The 16,451-nt window shown below is 41.5% G+C and overlaps 1 protein-coding gene across 6 annotated transcripts in view; it reads right to left on the reverse strand.

The window, feature by feature from the left end:
* PRUNE2 (prune homolog 2) overlaps positions 1-16,451 on the reverse strand; it is a 301,538-nt gene that overhangs the window by 75,275 nt on the left and 209,812 nt on the right. For all 6 annotated transcript variants that reach the window (XM_005683795.3, XM_013965995.2, XM_013965997.2 and 3 more), the window contains exon 9: positions 15,631-16,381. In XM_005683795.3, the coding sequence (XP_005683852.2) occupies positions 15,631-16,381 (751 nt within the window). The remainder of the gene's footprint in view (positions 1-15,630; positions 16,382-16,451) is intronic.

Genomic DNA, 16,451 nt, shown 5'->3' on the forward strand with positions numbered 1-16,451 from the left:
CACTGGAAAGTACCAAAGAGAGCCCTAACTATTGGGAAAAAGTTAATTTGACTTCTTGTTAATAGGAAGGAGAAACTGGCTCATTACCCTTAAGCATCTAAAAAGCTTCAGATCTTATTTAGGACACAAAGGGTAACTTTGCATTACAAAGCTAAATCTCCTGAGGATGTTTCAAGTGTTGGTGTGAATAACAACAGCCAACAGCCTCATATTATGTATTTGTCTTTGAGTTGCAGAGTGAAGTCCAAGCTGCTCTAAACTACAGAGCTTCTACTGGCCCATGTAAGTATAATTTACTGATACAGACACTTCCAGAAAGGCACTTTCTGCCTGCCAGATAACCTGTCTCTTTAAATTAAGAGAAAGATCATGGGTCATTTTTTTTATTACAACGAAGTTTAATCTAATGATTCCAGTTTTTACAATGTGTGAATGTGATCAGTCATGATTTTAAGAAAATTCTCAAATGAACATTTTGAAATGGACTCATTCAGTGATGCCTTCTATTTTTCTCTCTAGGACGGGGTCGGGGTTGGGGGGACCATCTGGTGGGAAATGAGCCCAGAAGCTGTGCTCAATTAGCAATTTACATAAGATCCACACAATATTAACAGCTCCTATGAAAGAAGCGATGGGTGGGGGTGGCAGTTTATAGAAATTATGTCCTCCACCCCTTAAGTCACCATGACCAGTATTCTGATCTCAGGTGGAATCACACTTTAAACCACTCCTTGTAGATGGGAGTCTAGTATTTTGGTTTCCACGTAGGAAATTCACAATCTATGTATTTGTTTGAAATTAGCCAGGTGATAACTTTTTTTAGTTTCTAACATAACTTAGCTTTTCAGTGAAAAGCTACCATTTTCTGTCTTGATTTTGAAAAACACCAATAGAGAACAACATAAGCCCATTTGTAAAGATGACCTATTTCTGCAGCTTAGAACTTGGGTAAGATTTAAAGGTTATAAGATCTATCAGAAAAAAAGAGAAGTGTTTGTTACTAGCTTCAATAACTATTAGTAATAATATAAAAAATTTAAATGCCATCATATCAGGGCCACTCTGCTTGTCAAATAATCCAGATAAACATTTCAATACCCATTAGTTAAGAGTTCTAAACAGTTTCCAAACTATCATTACTTTTGATTTTTTATCTCTATTTTCATCACAGACACAAATAAAAAATCTTTATAGCCGTGCAGTCTGTTTACCTAATTACCTGATTGTCAAGGGAAAGGTAGGAGATAGCGTGCAGGACCATAAGCCCTTCCAGTATGAGTTGATATGGGATGAAACGCAGCTGCCAGCTGTCACTTGCAAGGGACTGGGCAGAGCTCTGCATCCTGTCACTCCCTCCCTTCTCTCCCCTCCAACTTCCAAGCTGCAATAGCCCAGTCTGTGAGCGTAACACTCTCCATTGCAGCCAGACCTCCTTCAATGACGCTCCTAAAGCCACACCAGGACCCACACCTACCTTCTGAGGACAGAGGAGGCTGCAGAGTGAGAAGGATGCTTGGTTAAGGCTCCTCAGCATCCCCTGTCTGGAGCAGTTAACTGGGAATACAGAGTCGCCTCCATTTTCTGGTCACATGATCATGGGCACATCTAAATACGGAGGATCACCCGCCTGCCAGATCTCCCAGGGAGCCCTCGCCACCGCTGCCTGCTTCTGTGAGGAGAAGGAGCTGGGGCTGTGATGAGCTTCACTTGCGAATATAGACTACTCCTTCAATCAGGGTGTGGAGTCAGAAATGCCCCTCCCTTGATTTTTGTGTCTGCTCAGAAACACTGTTGTCACTCCTGTTCCTAAAGAAGACTGAATGTGAATGGGCTCAGAGCACAGACTGGAAGCAATACAGTTCCCCTGAAACCTCTTTAAAAAAAAAATCCTTTGGCTACACAGCACATGAAGTAAGATAATAGTGTCATTATTTTCATTTCACAGTGATCAAAAATAATAAAAATGGACTATGGAAGCATAGTGAGATACATAAAGAAATTCAACTGGAGGTTCTAGAGAAAGTTAGGATGTTTACCCAAGATCGATACAGCTTTGGCTAGTGAGAAACAAAGGCACGTGACCAGTAAGCACTTAGACCCTGGAGTCAGAGGGCCTGAGTTTGAAATCTAATTTCTACTACTTATTAGCAAGTTTGGACCAGTAGTTAGTAAACTACAGACTGCTGACTCACAAATGGATAACAACACTGTTACTTTAAAGCAAGATAATCTAGGTAGAGATTTTAGAGAGCCTGGGTTAAAAGAACTTATTAGCTACTAATAATATTATTAATTCTAAAAATGCCAACAGAAATATTTGATGGAGTTATGTCAAATGAAATACGAATGAAAAGCTTACATAACAGAAAAACATACATTCATTAGTATCATCCTCAAAGGAAACATATATTGTCAGACAAATCAAACGAAGACTCCTGATCACAATCAGGCAACATATCAATGTGCAAAGTAACTACAGGCACCACCTTCAGAACTAGGTTGTCAGAAGTCCCATGTTACGTCATCTTTTTGTTTCTCGTGGGAGATAGTGGGTAGGTGAGTTGGGGAGGGGGCTATGGTAGAATAGGGCAGCTTGGGGTCCTCTCCAATTGAGCCAACTCCAATAAAAGAGGAAAGTGAATTCCTCAATGGAGGACCTGGCCATAGTAAATATTTAAGAAATGTTAGCTCCTAGTCTTAAAATGAAGGACATTTCATGTCTTTCCCACGGCTGCTGGGGGTGGTAAGAGGGCAGCAGGGAAGGGAGAAGAGGAAGAAGTGAATTTTTATACCTCTACTTAAACTAAAAGCCTACACAAATTCTCCCAAGTGATGAGCAGTTATGAAAATAATTTCTCACATGCTTTCTATTGTTTAGTTATAGAGAATTGGAGGTGGGGACCTTAGCGGGTAATGACTTTGCAGGGTTCAGTGAAAATCCAGTGCAGTTTCCAAAGCCAAGCTGAGCCAGAATTCATCAGAGAAGAGATGGCTCCAGAACTGGCTGTACCCTGGGTGTCCAGGGTGAAGCCTAAAACTGGGGTCTCTGCTTTGTGAAGTGCTGGCTCATTAGGGGGTCCCTCCTCAGGCGGAAAAACGTAGTGGTTGGAGCTGCAGTAAGAGGAGTTACGTGTTGTAGAACAGACACTGTAAGTGAACCTGTCCTCACTATCTAACAATATACACTACCATGTGTAACTAGATAGTAGTGGGAAGCTGCTGCATAGCACACGGAGCTAGCTGGGTGCTCTGTGACAACCTGAAGGGGTGGGATAGGGGAGCGGGAGGGAGTCTCAAGAGCTATATGTATACATATAGCTGATTCACGCTGTTGTATGGCAGAAACCAACATAACACTGTAAAGCAATTATTCTCCAATTAAAAATAAATTTTAAAAAAGTCAACAGTTGACATGGAAAATGATTAAGTTATTGTTATCAGGTCCATCCATAGACACCTTTAAAACATTAAGTAGCACTTCATTAAATGAGGAAGTATGGGACATCTGTTACCAACAACAGCATTTCCTCTTGTCTTGCAGGATGTTCTCTCAGACTGTGTCAAGGCAAAATAGCCCTAGCTCAGTGACAGCTGGGCATCTGAGGATATATACTGTCTTGTTCATTTCACTGGAGCAGTTACAATCACTTTTTTAAAAAGGAATTGCTGCTTAAATGTAATAAGTAGTTTCCTGATTATTATATAGATGAAAAGGACATGGTAGATGTCAATCCTAGGGATTTTTAGTTATTCTTCGAGAGCCTAACACTTTCAAATTATTATTTAATGAATTGAAGTTTGAAAAAGCAATAATATGAAAGATTATATATTTGAAGATTATATATTGCCAAGTACTACTTGAGTTGATGATGTAACAGATGACTAAGTAAATAGACTAATTTCCCCCCACCCCCACCCCCACCCCCGGAGATTTAAACTGGTATAGGCAAGGGATAACAGAAGCAGAAACAAAAACAAACTACTCAACAGGCACACCTGCTTTTCTCCATGAGGCTAACTGAGTGAAATGGGTAACAGGACTCTAAGCAAACAGAAAAGCTGTAAGAAGCTTGGAAGAACTATAATAAAAAGTATGAGAACATCAAAAATAGGTAACTATGGTCTCAAATTTCAAAAGAAAGATGGATTTTTACAATGTTAGAAAAGATGCATATTCCTATTATGAACTGAATATGTCCTAGAAATTCATCAGTTGAAATCCTAAACCTTCCCCTGTATGATGGCTTTAGGAGATGGGACCTTTGGAAAGCAATTAGGATTAGGTGAGGTCACGAGAGTGACACTCATGAATAGGAGCTCTCTCACTCCTTCTACTATATCAGGATTCAATGAGAAGTTGGAAGTACACAACCTGGGAGAGGGCTCTCACCAGAACACAACTACGCGGGCATTCTGACTTTGAATTTCCAGCCTCTAGGACTTTGAGAAAGAAATTGGCGTTGTTTATAAGCCACCCAGTCAATCTATGGTAATTTGTTATAGCAACCTGAACTATGTCACTGCCAAACTAAATTGAGCATGTCTCCTTTGGAAAGGGAAGCAGCAAACACTAGTAATTATCATCTTCATTAAAAGCAAGTTAGGTTGGACAGACTTGACTTCCTTTTCCATTCCTTCAACTGGGTATATTTATGGGGCCCCTAAATATGTGGCAAGTGCTGTTCTAAGCACCAGGGGTATAGTAATGAACAAGCAAATCAAATGTGTGCTTTTCTAGAGGGTCCATTCTCATGTGTGGGGACAGACACAACAAAATCAGTTAGATAAACAGAAGACCTTTCCAGATAAGGAACAGTGGTAGGAAGAAAACAGAGCAGGGTGGTGGGATAGTGCATGGCTCTCAACCTGGGCACTGCTGGCCCTTGGGGTTGGATAACCCTTTGGTGTGGGGGGCTCCCTTGTCCACCACAGGATGTTAGCAGCAGGTGTGACCTCTACTCATTAGATGACAGTAGTATGGCCCCAGTTGTGGCAACCAAAAATGTCTCCAGATATTGCTAGATGTCCTCTAGGTGCGAGGGGCAAAAGTGCCCCTGGTTGAGAACTAGAATAACTGGGTTGTATACAGTTATTACTACTATAGATGGAGCAGTTATAGGAGGTTTTCTCCTACTGCTACTGCTAAGTCACTTCAGTCGTGTCTGACTCTGTGTGACCCCATAGATGGCAGCCCACCAGGCTCCCCCGTCCCTAGGATTCTCCAGGCAAGAATACTGGAGTGGGTTGCCATTTCCTTCTCCAATGCATGAAAGTGAAAAATGAAAGTGAAGTCGTTCAGTCATGTCCGACTCGTAGCGACCCCATGGACTGCAGCCTACCAGGCTCCTCCGTCCATGGGATATTCCAGGCAAGAGTACTGGAGTGGGCTGCCATTGCGTTCTCTGAGGAGGTTTCTCTGGGGAACCACAAATGACGAGAGTAAGCCAGCCGTGTTAGGAGAGTTCTAGATTGAGAGTAGGGCTGGCATGAAGTCACCAAACTGGAAGAGTGTGATGTGAAGGACTGAGGGCTAATGGAGGGAGTGGTCGTGGTGATCAGAGATGTAAGCAGTAACTGGGAGACTTATTAATGCACGCATGTGGAATCTATAGAAAATGGTGCAGATGAGCCTAGTTCCAGAGCAGGAATAGAGCTACAGACATAGAGAACGAATGAACGAGCACATAGATCCGGGGGGAGGTGGAGGGTAGGACGACTGGAAGGTTAGGTTTGCAATAATACACTACTATGTGTAAGACAGATAGCTAGTAGGAACTTGCTATAAAGCACAGGGAGCTCAGCTCAGTGCTCTGTGCTGACCTAGATGGATGCGGGGGGCGGGTGCGGGGCGGGTAGGTGAGAGGGAGGTCTGAGAGAGGGGATGTATGTATACGTATAGCTGATTCACTTTGTTGTACAGCAGAAATTATCATAGCATTGTAAAGCAATTATATTCCAATAAAAAAAAAACAGGATAAAGAAACTGTGTTTGATCCTCTGAAATATGGTAAGGTATATAGTTCTCAGCTGGCTGGGCTTAATCCAGGGTACGGTTTGGAATCATAAAGGACCATATGCATGACATATTTTTCACTCAGTCTAACATAAATTCTAATTCTCAGTTGATCAACATTTCAGATAGTTTAAGTAAGTGAATTAAAAATTTTACTCTCTGGAAGCTGAACAGCTGCATGTAAATCAATGAAGTTAAAACACACCCTCACATCATGCATAAAAATAAACTCAAAGTGGCCTAAAGTCTTAAATATAAAACATGACACCAAAAAACTCCTAGAAGAGAACACAAGCAAAACATTCTCTGACATAAATCATACCAATGTTTTCTTAGATCAGTCTCCCAAGGCAATAGAAATGAAAGCAAAATAAACAAAAGGAACTTAAACTTATAAGCTTTTGCACAGCAATAGGAACCATGAACAAAATGAAAGACAACCTACGGACTGCAAGAAAATATTTGCAAATGGTGTTCCCAACAAGGGCTTAATTCCCAAAATGTACAAACAGTTCATACAACTCAAAAGCAAAAAAATTAATAAATAAATCTAAAAATGAGCAAAAGACCTAAATAGACCCTTCTCCAAAGAAGACATACAGATGGTCAATAGGCACGTGAAAAGATGCTCATCATTGCTAATTACTAGAGAAATGCAAATCAACGCTGCAATGAAGTACCACCTCACACCAGTCAGAATGGCCATCATTAAAAAGTCTTCAAATATCAAGCTCTAGAGAGGATGTAGGGGAAAGGGAACCCTCCTACACTGTTGGTGGGAGTGTGAACTGGTACAGCCATCATGGAAAACAGTGCAAATGTTCCTCAAAAAAACAAAAATAGGGTTGCCATATGATTCAGCAATCCTACTCCTGGGCATACATCTGGACAAAACTATAACTTGTAAAGATACATGCACCTACATGTTAACAGTAGTACTATTCACAGTAGCCAAGACACGGAAACAATCTAAATGTCCATCAACGGATGGATAAAGATGTGATACGTATATATAATGGAGTACTACTCAGCCATGAAAAAAAAACAATGAAATAATGCCATTTGCAGCAACACAGATGGACCTAGAGACTATCATATTAAGTGAAGCCGGAAAGAGAAAGACAAATATGATATGTTATCACATATCTGTACAGTTTAAATTTGACACAAACGAACCTATCTATGAAACAGAAACAGACTCATGAATATAGAGAACAGACCGGTGGTTGCCAAGGGGGAGAGAGGGTGTAGGAGGGATGGACTGGGAGTTTGGGATTAGCAGATGCAAACTCTTACATACAGAATGGATAAACAGCAAGGTCCTTCTGTAACACAGGGAGCTGTATTCAATATCCTGCGATAAACCATAATACAAAATATAAAAAAGAATGTATATACATGTATAACTGAATCACTCTGCTATACAGTAGTTAACACTGTTAATCAACTCTGTAAATCAACTTTATTTCAATAAAATAAATTTAAAAATTAAAAAAAAAATCCCACTCCCAGCCATTACCTAGAACCAAACTCTCTACGTCAACAATTTTAAAAAGCCACATCCTTTAGCCAACAGTTAAAATGAAGGGAAGGTATTCTAATTTCCTCCACTGGTATAGCCTGGATTTCTACAAAGGGTGACCTAGTCCTAGAGTGACTTTTTCACAGCCTTTGTCTTAAAGGAACTCTCAGAAGTATCTTGAGAACAAATCCTCCAAAGCACTGGAGGCATACCAAACTGATCCTGTACGTTTATATAACTCAGCACACTTTTCAGAACCTAAGTTTCCATCACTCTCCAATTAAGCCAGTTGTGCTGCCTAGCTTCTCTTTGCTTCTTCAGGTCCACTTTCCAACGTGTTCCACCCTGCTTTTCTCCCTGGGAGGCTTCCTCCCGTCACTCTCTAAATTTCACTTTGTTTTGACCCATGAGGGCTGCTGGAGGGAGATCAGAGGAGGAAGGAAGGAGGCTTCCTTCCTTCCAGAATGCCTCAGGCTGACCATGCCCTGCTCCTTGTAGGATGGCCCTTTCTACCCAAAGTTCTCATTCTGGGTCTGGGACTCACTGCTTCCCCTCACTTCTGAGGCCTAGGAATAACAACAGCTGTTCTGTTACTATTCCTGGGTTACCCCACGATTCCTTGTGAGTTCCTCAAAAGTTTCCACTGTCTTTGTAAATACTCCCTTTATTAAATATTTCTTCAATTATCTTTATTCGAATGTGGCATCTCTTTCCTGATGAGTCCCTGATACACTAGTACATCTTGCTTTCAAAAGACGTGACTTCTTGTCTTCCTCAAAGCCATCAATTATCATGCAGGTCTTTTTTCCTGACCTCAGGTTTGACATTTGCCCATTTCAGCCAGAGAAGTACCTTGGATCCTTGGATTTTTCCTCAAGTTAGAAGACAACATAGCACGGAAGGGCTCCTCTGTGGGTGTTTCTCCCATAAGACCGCTGGGTTGCATCACCTCATCTTAGTGCTTGTGGTTTTCTCTCACTATAAAATTCCTCACCACAAAATACCACATCTGGGACTTACCTGGGGGTACAGTGGCTAAGACTCCTCGCCCCTAATGCAGGGGGCCCAAGTTCGATCCCTGGTCAGGGAATTAGATCCTATATGCTGGCTACTAAGAGTTATTAGCATGCCACAACTAAAGATCCTGTGTTCCACAACTAAGATCCAGTGCAGCCAAATAAATAGAATACTAAATATATATACATCTGTACAGATATACATATTTACACCAAGGGGTCTGATTCGCTCGCCTCCCTCTGGCCTCCAGCTGCTGGAGTTGGTGCCACACCTCACAGATGAAAAGCAGCTCACTGACATGGCAGTGGCCGTGATGGATTTGCTGAGGCAGGAAATAAGTGCTCAGGTGTGAAAAGAGCTCAGTGACTGGCCACATGACAGTGGGAAAAGTCAGGGGTGAGTTCTGACTCAGTTATCCTCAAAATCTCCCTTGGGAACTTTGGCTCTTGAACTTGAACCTTTCCATGGGACAACAGGAGAATAGGAATAAATACATCAATCTATAGAAATTCAAAAAGAGTTACTCTCTGTCTCATTTGACAAGCACTGAGCTAGAAGGGAGAAGACTTAAGTTCAAGCCTCAATTTTACCATTTGCTCGTTTCTGGATGACATTAAACAGCTCACTTATTGAATCAGTTTTTTTTTTCTATGAAATTGGGATAATAAAACTTGCCATGTCTATTGCAAATGGAAATTGGATGGACTAAAGAAAATATATTTGTCTATCTTCCAGCACTTATTGGAAGCCTACTCTGGGAAGGGCTGGCCAGAAGTGCAGAGGTGGCTGGGCAGGAGTGGAATGAAGGTAGGGGACACACCAAAATAAAAAAAAAAAAAGAGAGAGAGAGAGAGAGCTCTCTCTTAATTGGTACTAAGGCTGGAAGTGCCAATTTAAAGAACATTAAATGACACAATTATCACCACCAGGTCACCAAATATAATACACCAAATGATAAAATATAATTACAAAAATAAATGAAGAGTCAGTGCCAAGTCTGGTCTTCCAGGTTTGGTTCAGGGCAAAACCAGAAAACAGTGAATAAACAAGGGAACACTGTAGTTTACAGAGTATCAATTTACCTTGGAGAAAGGGCAAATGTTTAGAACTGGGATAGAGCCCATTCAAACAGCAAGACCTAGAGAGGAGGCAGTATGCGCTCAAAGAGCCTGATTCTTCTGAAAGCCCAAACAGATCATTAAGTAGCCTTGAGAGAAAGAGTGGACGGATTATTCCTTTTCCTGTTTTTCATTTCCAACATTTACATGGGTGTAAGACCCAATGTACTAACTTCTCAACCAGAAGTCATATACAGAAAAAGTTGATTTCAGAAGGTCTCATGAAAAACTGTAAAAAGATCTTCTAATGGTGTCACTTAAAAGGAGAAAGGCAAATTCTTTCCCATAGTCTTGTTAGGGAAGAAAGGGCCCCAAATCACTAGTTTAAAAAGAAAAAAGAAAGCACAGAGATCAACGTAAGAAGCAGGTCATGGGGAATATAAAATATATTGTATTTAAAAAGTCTTTCTTATTTTAAAAAGCGAAAGTCACTCAGTCGTGTCTGACTCTTTGCAACCCCATGGACTATAGAGTCCACGGAATTCTCCAGGCCAGAATACTGGAGTGGGTTGCCTTTCCCTTCACCAAGGGATCTTCCCAACCCAGAGATCAAACCAGGTCTCTCACACTGCAGACAGGTTCTTTATCAGCTGAATCACAAGAGAAGCCAAAGAATACTCAAGTGGGTGGCCTATCCCTTCTCCAGTGGATCTTCCTGACCCAGGAATCAAACCGGGGTCTCCTGCATTGCAGGTGGATTCTTTACCAACTGAGCTATCAGGGAAGTCCTTTTCTTATTTTAGGGAGTATCAGATAACTCACCTCACAGGACTAGGAGACAATGGGACTGACAAAAATACTACTATATAGTAATATAAATAGATAATAAGAACCTACTATATAACAGAGGGATCTCTACTCAATACTCTGTTGTACATGAGGAAAAGAATCTAAAGCATGGATACAAGTATAATTGATTCACTTTGCTATACACCTGAAACTAACATTAACACTGTAAACCAACTATACCCCAAACTGAAAGATACAGCTCCATAAATATAAGGACTAGGTTCCTTCTAAACACTCTGTTTCAAAAGGACACGTGACAACATCTCCCCCTCTTTTCCATCCCTCTCCCCTCTTTCTCACCCACTGCCCTTTGCTGCATTAATCTACAAAAGATTCAGCAAGTATTACCAGCTTTCCTAGTCTTCTTGAAAATTATTTCCTTTTATCATCCCACACAGCCGTATCCTTGCCCCACACCTATAGAAAGCCAACATAGTTGTATAGCAATCATCCCATTTTTACATAATTCCAATGGTGAATTTACAAACGTTCCATCCTCTCTTAGTTCCACGCTCTTAGTATATAGTTCAGATTCCTGAGTATAACCTCTGATAATGCTAGGTGGCAAGCTGGACAGGCTCCGGTGCCCAGTTGTTTGGTCAAACACCAGTCCAGATGTTGCTGTGAAGATATTTTTTAGATACGATCAACACTGAAGTCACTAGAGTTTGAGTAAGGGAGATTACCCCCCTGGAATGAGGGTGGAACTCATCTAATCAGTTGAAGGCCTTAAGAGCGAAGTCTGAAGTTTCCTGAAAAGAGAGGAACTCTCTTCAGGTCTACCACAAGGAAACTCTGCCTGAGTTTCCAACCTGCTTCCCTGCAGAATTCTGACTCAAGACTGCAACAACTCTTGCCTGCCTGTTAACCTGACCTACAGAATTCAGACTTGTCAGCCTCTAAAATAGTATGAACCAATTCCAATTTCTTAAAACAATTTCCCCTTCCTCCCTCCCTTCTCCCTCTCTCATACATATATATTGCTCCTATAGGTTCTGTTTCTCTGGAGAACTCTAATACCATTTGCCCTTTCTTCACATGACATTCTTGCAACTACACCTTCCTTAAAATAAACATATACATGGTTCTTTGCTTTAAGAAAAGCCTGTGTGCCACAGATTACTCTGCAGATGCTCTCTGTGGCCACCCAGGAAAGATCAGGCATATGCCCCACTCTCAGGGGAATCCTGGGTGGGTCTACAGCTGGAAGATGACCAGGCTGTTGGCAAATCCTCTGGGAAGATGAATCCTAGGACCTAGAACACAATGGTGAAGATATCAAGGGGGACATTGATTTCCCAGCACTCACAATAAGTTTTGTTAACAAGAGGCAGTAGGTGGGGTATGATGAGAAAACGTATCTTTCCAATGCTCCCTCAGATTCTGAAAATATGGTTCACTGCTCTCCAAACAGTGTGGGAGCTCAGAGAGTGTGTGGCGGGTGATGTGAGGGCAAGAAGTCAGTTTGCAGTTGGTATGTCATCTTACATATACTATTAGCCTACTTTTATTTTTGAAGATCAGGTTTTAATATATTCTTTTCTAGACAGTCTTGGTTTTGGCCTATGATTAGATGATGCATCAGATGTCTCCAGGTTTTTGATGTGAAAAATATTGCCATCTTCTCATTGCTTCCGTGACCGCCTTCCAGTCTCCAGATTTCCTTTATGCTACTCTCCCCCAGTTAACTCAGTAGCCTCTCACCCACTTCTTCACCCTTCCAGACTATGGCCTTCCTTTAATGCTTGTCTCAAATTGCACCTCTCAGGACCACAACATGACTTCTGTAGGTCTTCTGCATTTTGCTTCCATGGGCCCCTTCTCTTACTAAAACAAAACAAAACCCTAAAACTTTGTTTCACATCTGCATTGGTATAAAGAAATATAATCCACCCCAGAATATAAGTCACATAGGAATACAATCACTTTTTCTTTTGATTTGAAAAGAAAATTAGAAACATCTCATGGGCCTTTTAAAGTATCATGGGTCCTGGGCACCCTACCTCCTGATGTAGCTGGATAATAAGCCATCCTTGTTCCTCCTCCATAAAAGTATTCTACACAATTACCACATATATATATGAAGTCTAAAAAATAGTACTGATGAACCTGAAGATGCAGACGTAGAGAAAAGACTTGTGCACCCAGTGGGGGAAGGAGAGGGTGGCGCCCATGGAGAGAGGCACTCTGACATGCATACACTGCCCTGTGTAAAACAGCTAGCTAGTGGGAAGAGCTGCAAAGCACAGGGAGCTCAGCCCTGTGCTCTGTGATGACCTGGACAGGTGGGATGGGTTGAGGGGGCTGCGAGGGAGGCCCAAGCAGGAGGGGATATATGTACACACATAGCTGACTCACGTTGTATCACAACACTGTAAATAAATTATCCTCCAATTAAAAAAAAAAGTGTCTACACAAATGCCTCTTAATTTACTAGCATTAACACATACTCCAGACATAAAGAGGCTCTTTCAAATCCTTGTTTCTTCACTTTTTAACTATAAACCAGAGAAGCCATTCCAACTTCCTAAACATCAGTTTCCTCCCTTGTGCAATCCTTACCTCATGCAGTTGCCATGGTAACATGTGACTCTGCATATACAATGCTTAGAAACTGGTCCAGGGCCAATATCCATAACTGGTAGCTATCTATATTTAAACAGACACTGGCCATCAACTATCTTGATTTAAATATCACAGTATTATCTACTTTTACATTCATGTTGAACTCTTTCATCAAATAAGTCCTAGAGGGATGGGACTAAGTTTCATACCAGCAGTTCTCAAACTACTGTGCATCAGAATGCCCTGGAGGAGGTATTGAAACAGATGAGAGAAGTTCCTGATTGAAGAGGTATGGGGTAGAGCAAGTAATATACCTTCCTAGCAAGTACTAGATGATGCTGAGGGCTGCTGGTTTTAGGGCCCCATTTAGAAAACCACTGTTTTAGATAATTCTACATCCTTCCAAAATCTAGCACAGAGAAAACCTTTCAAATACTTCAGAGTAGATTATTTAGGTAAAAGGGGAAACAAATGCCAGTGGGAAAATCTGTCCCCTTCCCCAATCGTGAGAAAATTTTCATTCCTACAAGGGCTGAGCAGAAAGAGATGAGCAAAGAAATCTCATTAAAAGGGGAAAGTGGCACCATTGAACACTATCATCTGCTGGATTTCAGCGGCATGTGCAAAATGCAGACAAGAAGCCAAACAATAGCTCAGCCAACTCAAGGCTGCCTGTGTTCTGAGCTCAATCTATAACAATGCCAGCAGGGCCGCTGGGATCCATCTGCTACTCTTTCTGATAACGGATCTTAGGTCTCTCTGGAAGGAAACAGCTTGACAGGAAGAAAGAACGATTAGGCCAACTGAAAATGTCTGGATTTATGAAGCTGCACTTGAACAGGGCACAGCTTTTAACTCTTGATAGCACTTTGCTAACCTTCAACATTCCTCCACTGTTCTTTCTGATTTCTCTGTTCCTTTCATGGAGAAATGTGAATGGCAAAGTTCCCTGGACACTTTCTATTTATATACAAATTAAAGTTGCAGGATTCAGTATTAAGGAAGACACGAGATCCTCCAGCCCAACCCACCAATTTACGGATGAGGAAACTTAAATCTAGGGTTAATTAAAACACGTAAGTGGCAGTGGTAGAGCCAAGCTGAAATCCAGCTGCCTTGACACGCAGAGGGCATGCTGCTGCTGCTGCTGCTGCTGCTGCTGCTGCTAAGTCGCTTCAGTCGTGTCCGACTCGGTGCAACCCCATGGACAGCAGCCCACCAGCCTCCTCTGTCCCTGGGATTCTCCAGGCAAGAACACTGGAGTGGGTTGCCATTTCCTTCTCCAATGCATGAAAGTGAAAAGTGAAAGTGAAGTCATTCAGTCATATCTGACTCTTAGTGACTCCATGGACTGCAGCCTACCAGGCTCCTCCGTCCATGGGATTTTCCAGGCAAGAGTACTGGAGTGGGGTGCCATTGCCTTCTCTGCATATACATGCTACTGTATATAAAAATAGCTAATCAACAAGGACTACTGTATAGCACAGGAAACTCTACTCAATACTCTGTAATGACCTATATGGGAAAAGAATCTGGAAAAGAATGGATTTATGTGTATATACAAATGGATCATTTTGCTGTGCAACTGAAACTAACATAACACTTTAAGTCAACTGTACTCCAATATAAGCTAAAAACTAAACTTAAAAAAAAATGAGTAAGAAAAAGGTACTTTTTCTCCACTACTTTAAGGAGGAAACATGTAATTTAAGATACTTTTCACAACATGTCCTTTTGTCCCTGGAAGTAGGGGTGCTTTATCAGAGCAAGTAAAGAGAAATGAACCACCCTAAAGAGTTTTAGCAGGGCCTGGAAACTTCAGAACAAGAACAATGCCCGCTGGCTACCCAGAAACTTGGCCAGAGCAGATTCTCAAAATCCAAACAGCAAATGAATGAATGAATTACTGGTTTGATGGTTATTTGCTAATTTTCAGTCAATTAAGGAATGCATGTTTCACATTAAGATTTTAAGCCTGCTATGAAGTCTCCTCATTCCCTATTAGTAAGTTAGATACTCACATAAAAACAGAATCACCTTTTCTATATGACAGGCAGTGTGTCTGCTGGAAAACACAGGTTTTGGAGGTAGACAACTTTGAATCTCAGAGTGCCCACTCTGGTTACTTAATTCTTGGCAAGTTATAGAAACTTTCTGAGCCCCAAATCCCCACCCTCCACCAGTATGTATAAAAATTAAAACCTACCACTTGAGGGTTGTTGTAAGAATTAAGTAAGATAATGTGTGCAAACTGCCTTGCACTATGAATAAATGTGTGTTTGTTCCCCTCCAGTACCAATTAACTATTTAAAAGTAAAACAGGTATTGAGTAGATGAAGGAAGTTAGGTAAGTTAGACGAAGTCAGAAAGGTAAGTATAAGACTGTGGATGGAAACTAAAGGGCCTTTTTTGGCTGAAAATGTACACAAATCCTCGTAATCATTATGGTTATCTAGCAGCTGCTTTCACTGATGTTATGCTCTGCAATACATGTAAGCAAAGCTCCTATCATCTAGATATTCTTCATACTCCATAAACCCTCACTGGTTCCCCAGTCTCTAACAAAATAGTTTCCAGGAAAAAAATAAATGTAGGTTTTTGCTTACCCGTTTGGTCTTGGTTTCCTTGTTCTGGGCTCAAGAAACTCCGTCTCCTCCTCCATTTCCATTTCAGGGATTATGTTTTGTGGTGAAAGCATTTCCCATTCATTGTCATGGGTGACAGGCTGCAGCATAACTGCATCAGGGCCAGCTCTGCCTCGGCTCTTGCTCCTCCGTGATTGGCTGCCCAGATCAGAGGCTTCCCCTAGTGCTAAAGATTCCAGAGGCTTCATTTCCTCCAGAATCTGTATCTGGGGGCTCTGGCCCAAGCTGTGATCAGAGGCTGGCTCCACAGCCTCACCAGACCATCCAGGTCCTGAGTCCATGGTCTCCGATGATGGATCACTAACCTCACTACGGCCCAAGACCATCCAACTCTGGTCTTGCCCAGGGCTTTCAAAAGATGATCTCTTATCATCTTTGGAAGACATTCTCTCTGTAGATAGATGATTTCTTTCATTTAAGGAAGCTGGTTGACCTGTGTCCGGGGAGCTGGCTAACTGAGTTTCTGGCAGTCCTTTTTCGGAATCTACGTGAAGCTCTTCTAATTCCGATGTGCTTTCTCTAGCTTCACAGGCCTCTGGCTCCGGCAGTGAATTTTCTTCATGGTTTACAAGTATGTAATCCATGTGCAATGCATGACGATCTTCTTTCTTCTCAGTGTTCCTTTCCTCCCCATGTTCTGATTTTACCTGCTCAGGCTCTTCGGTAGGAATTATTTTTTCTTCTTCCAACTCTAATATTCCCTCACTGGCACCTAAAAGTGAAAAATGAAGGTGAGAAGGAGAGAACAAGGCTTCATTAACACATTATGTGGCTTGTGATCT

The sequence above is a fragment of the Capra hircus genome, chromosome 8 (genome assembly GCF_001704415.2).
Source record: "Capra hircus breed San Clemente chromosome 8, ASM170441v1, whole genome shotgun sequence".
NCBI lineage: Eukaryota > Metazoa > Chordata > Mammalia > Artiodactyla > Bovidae > Capra > Capra hircus.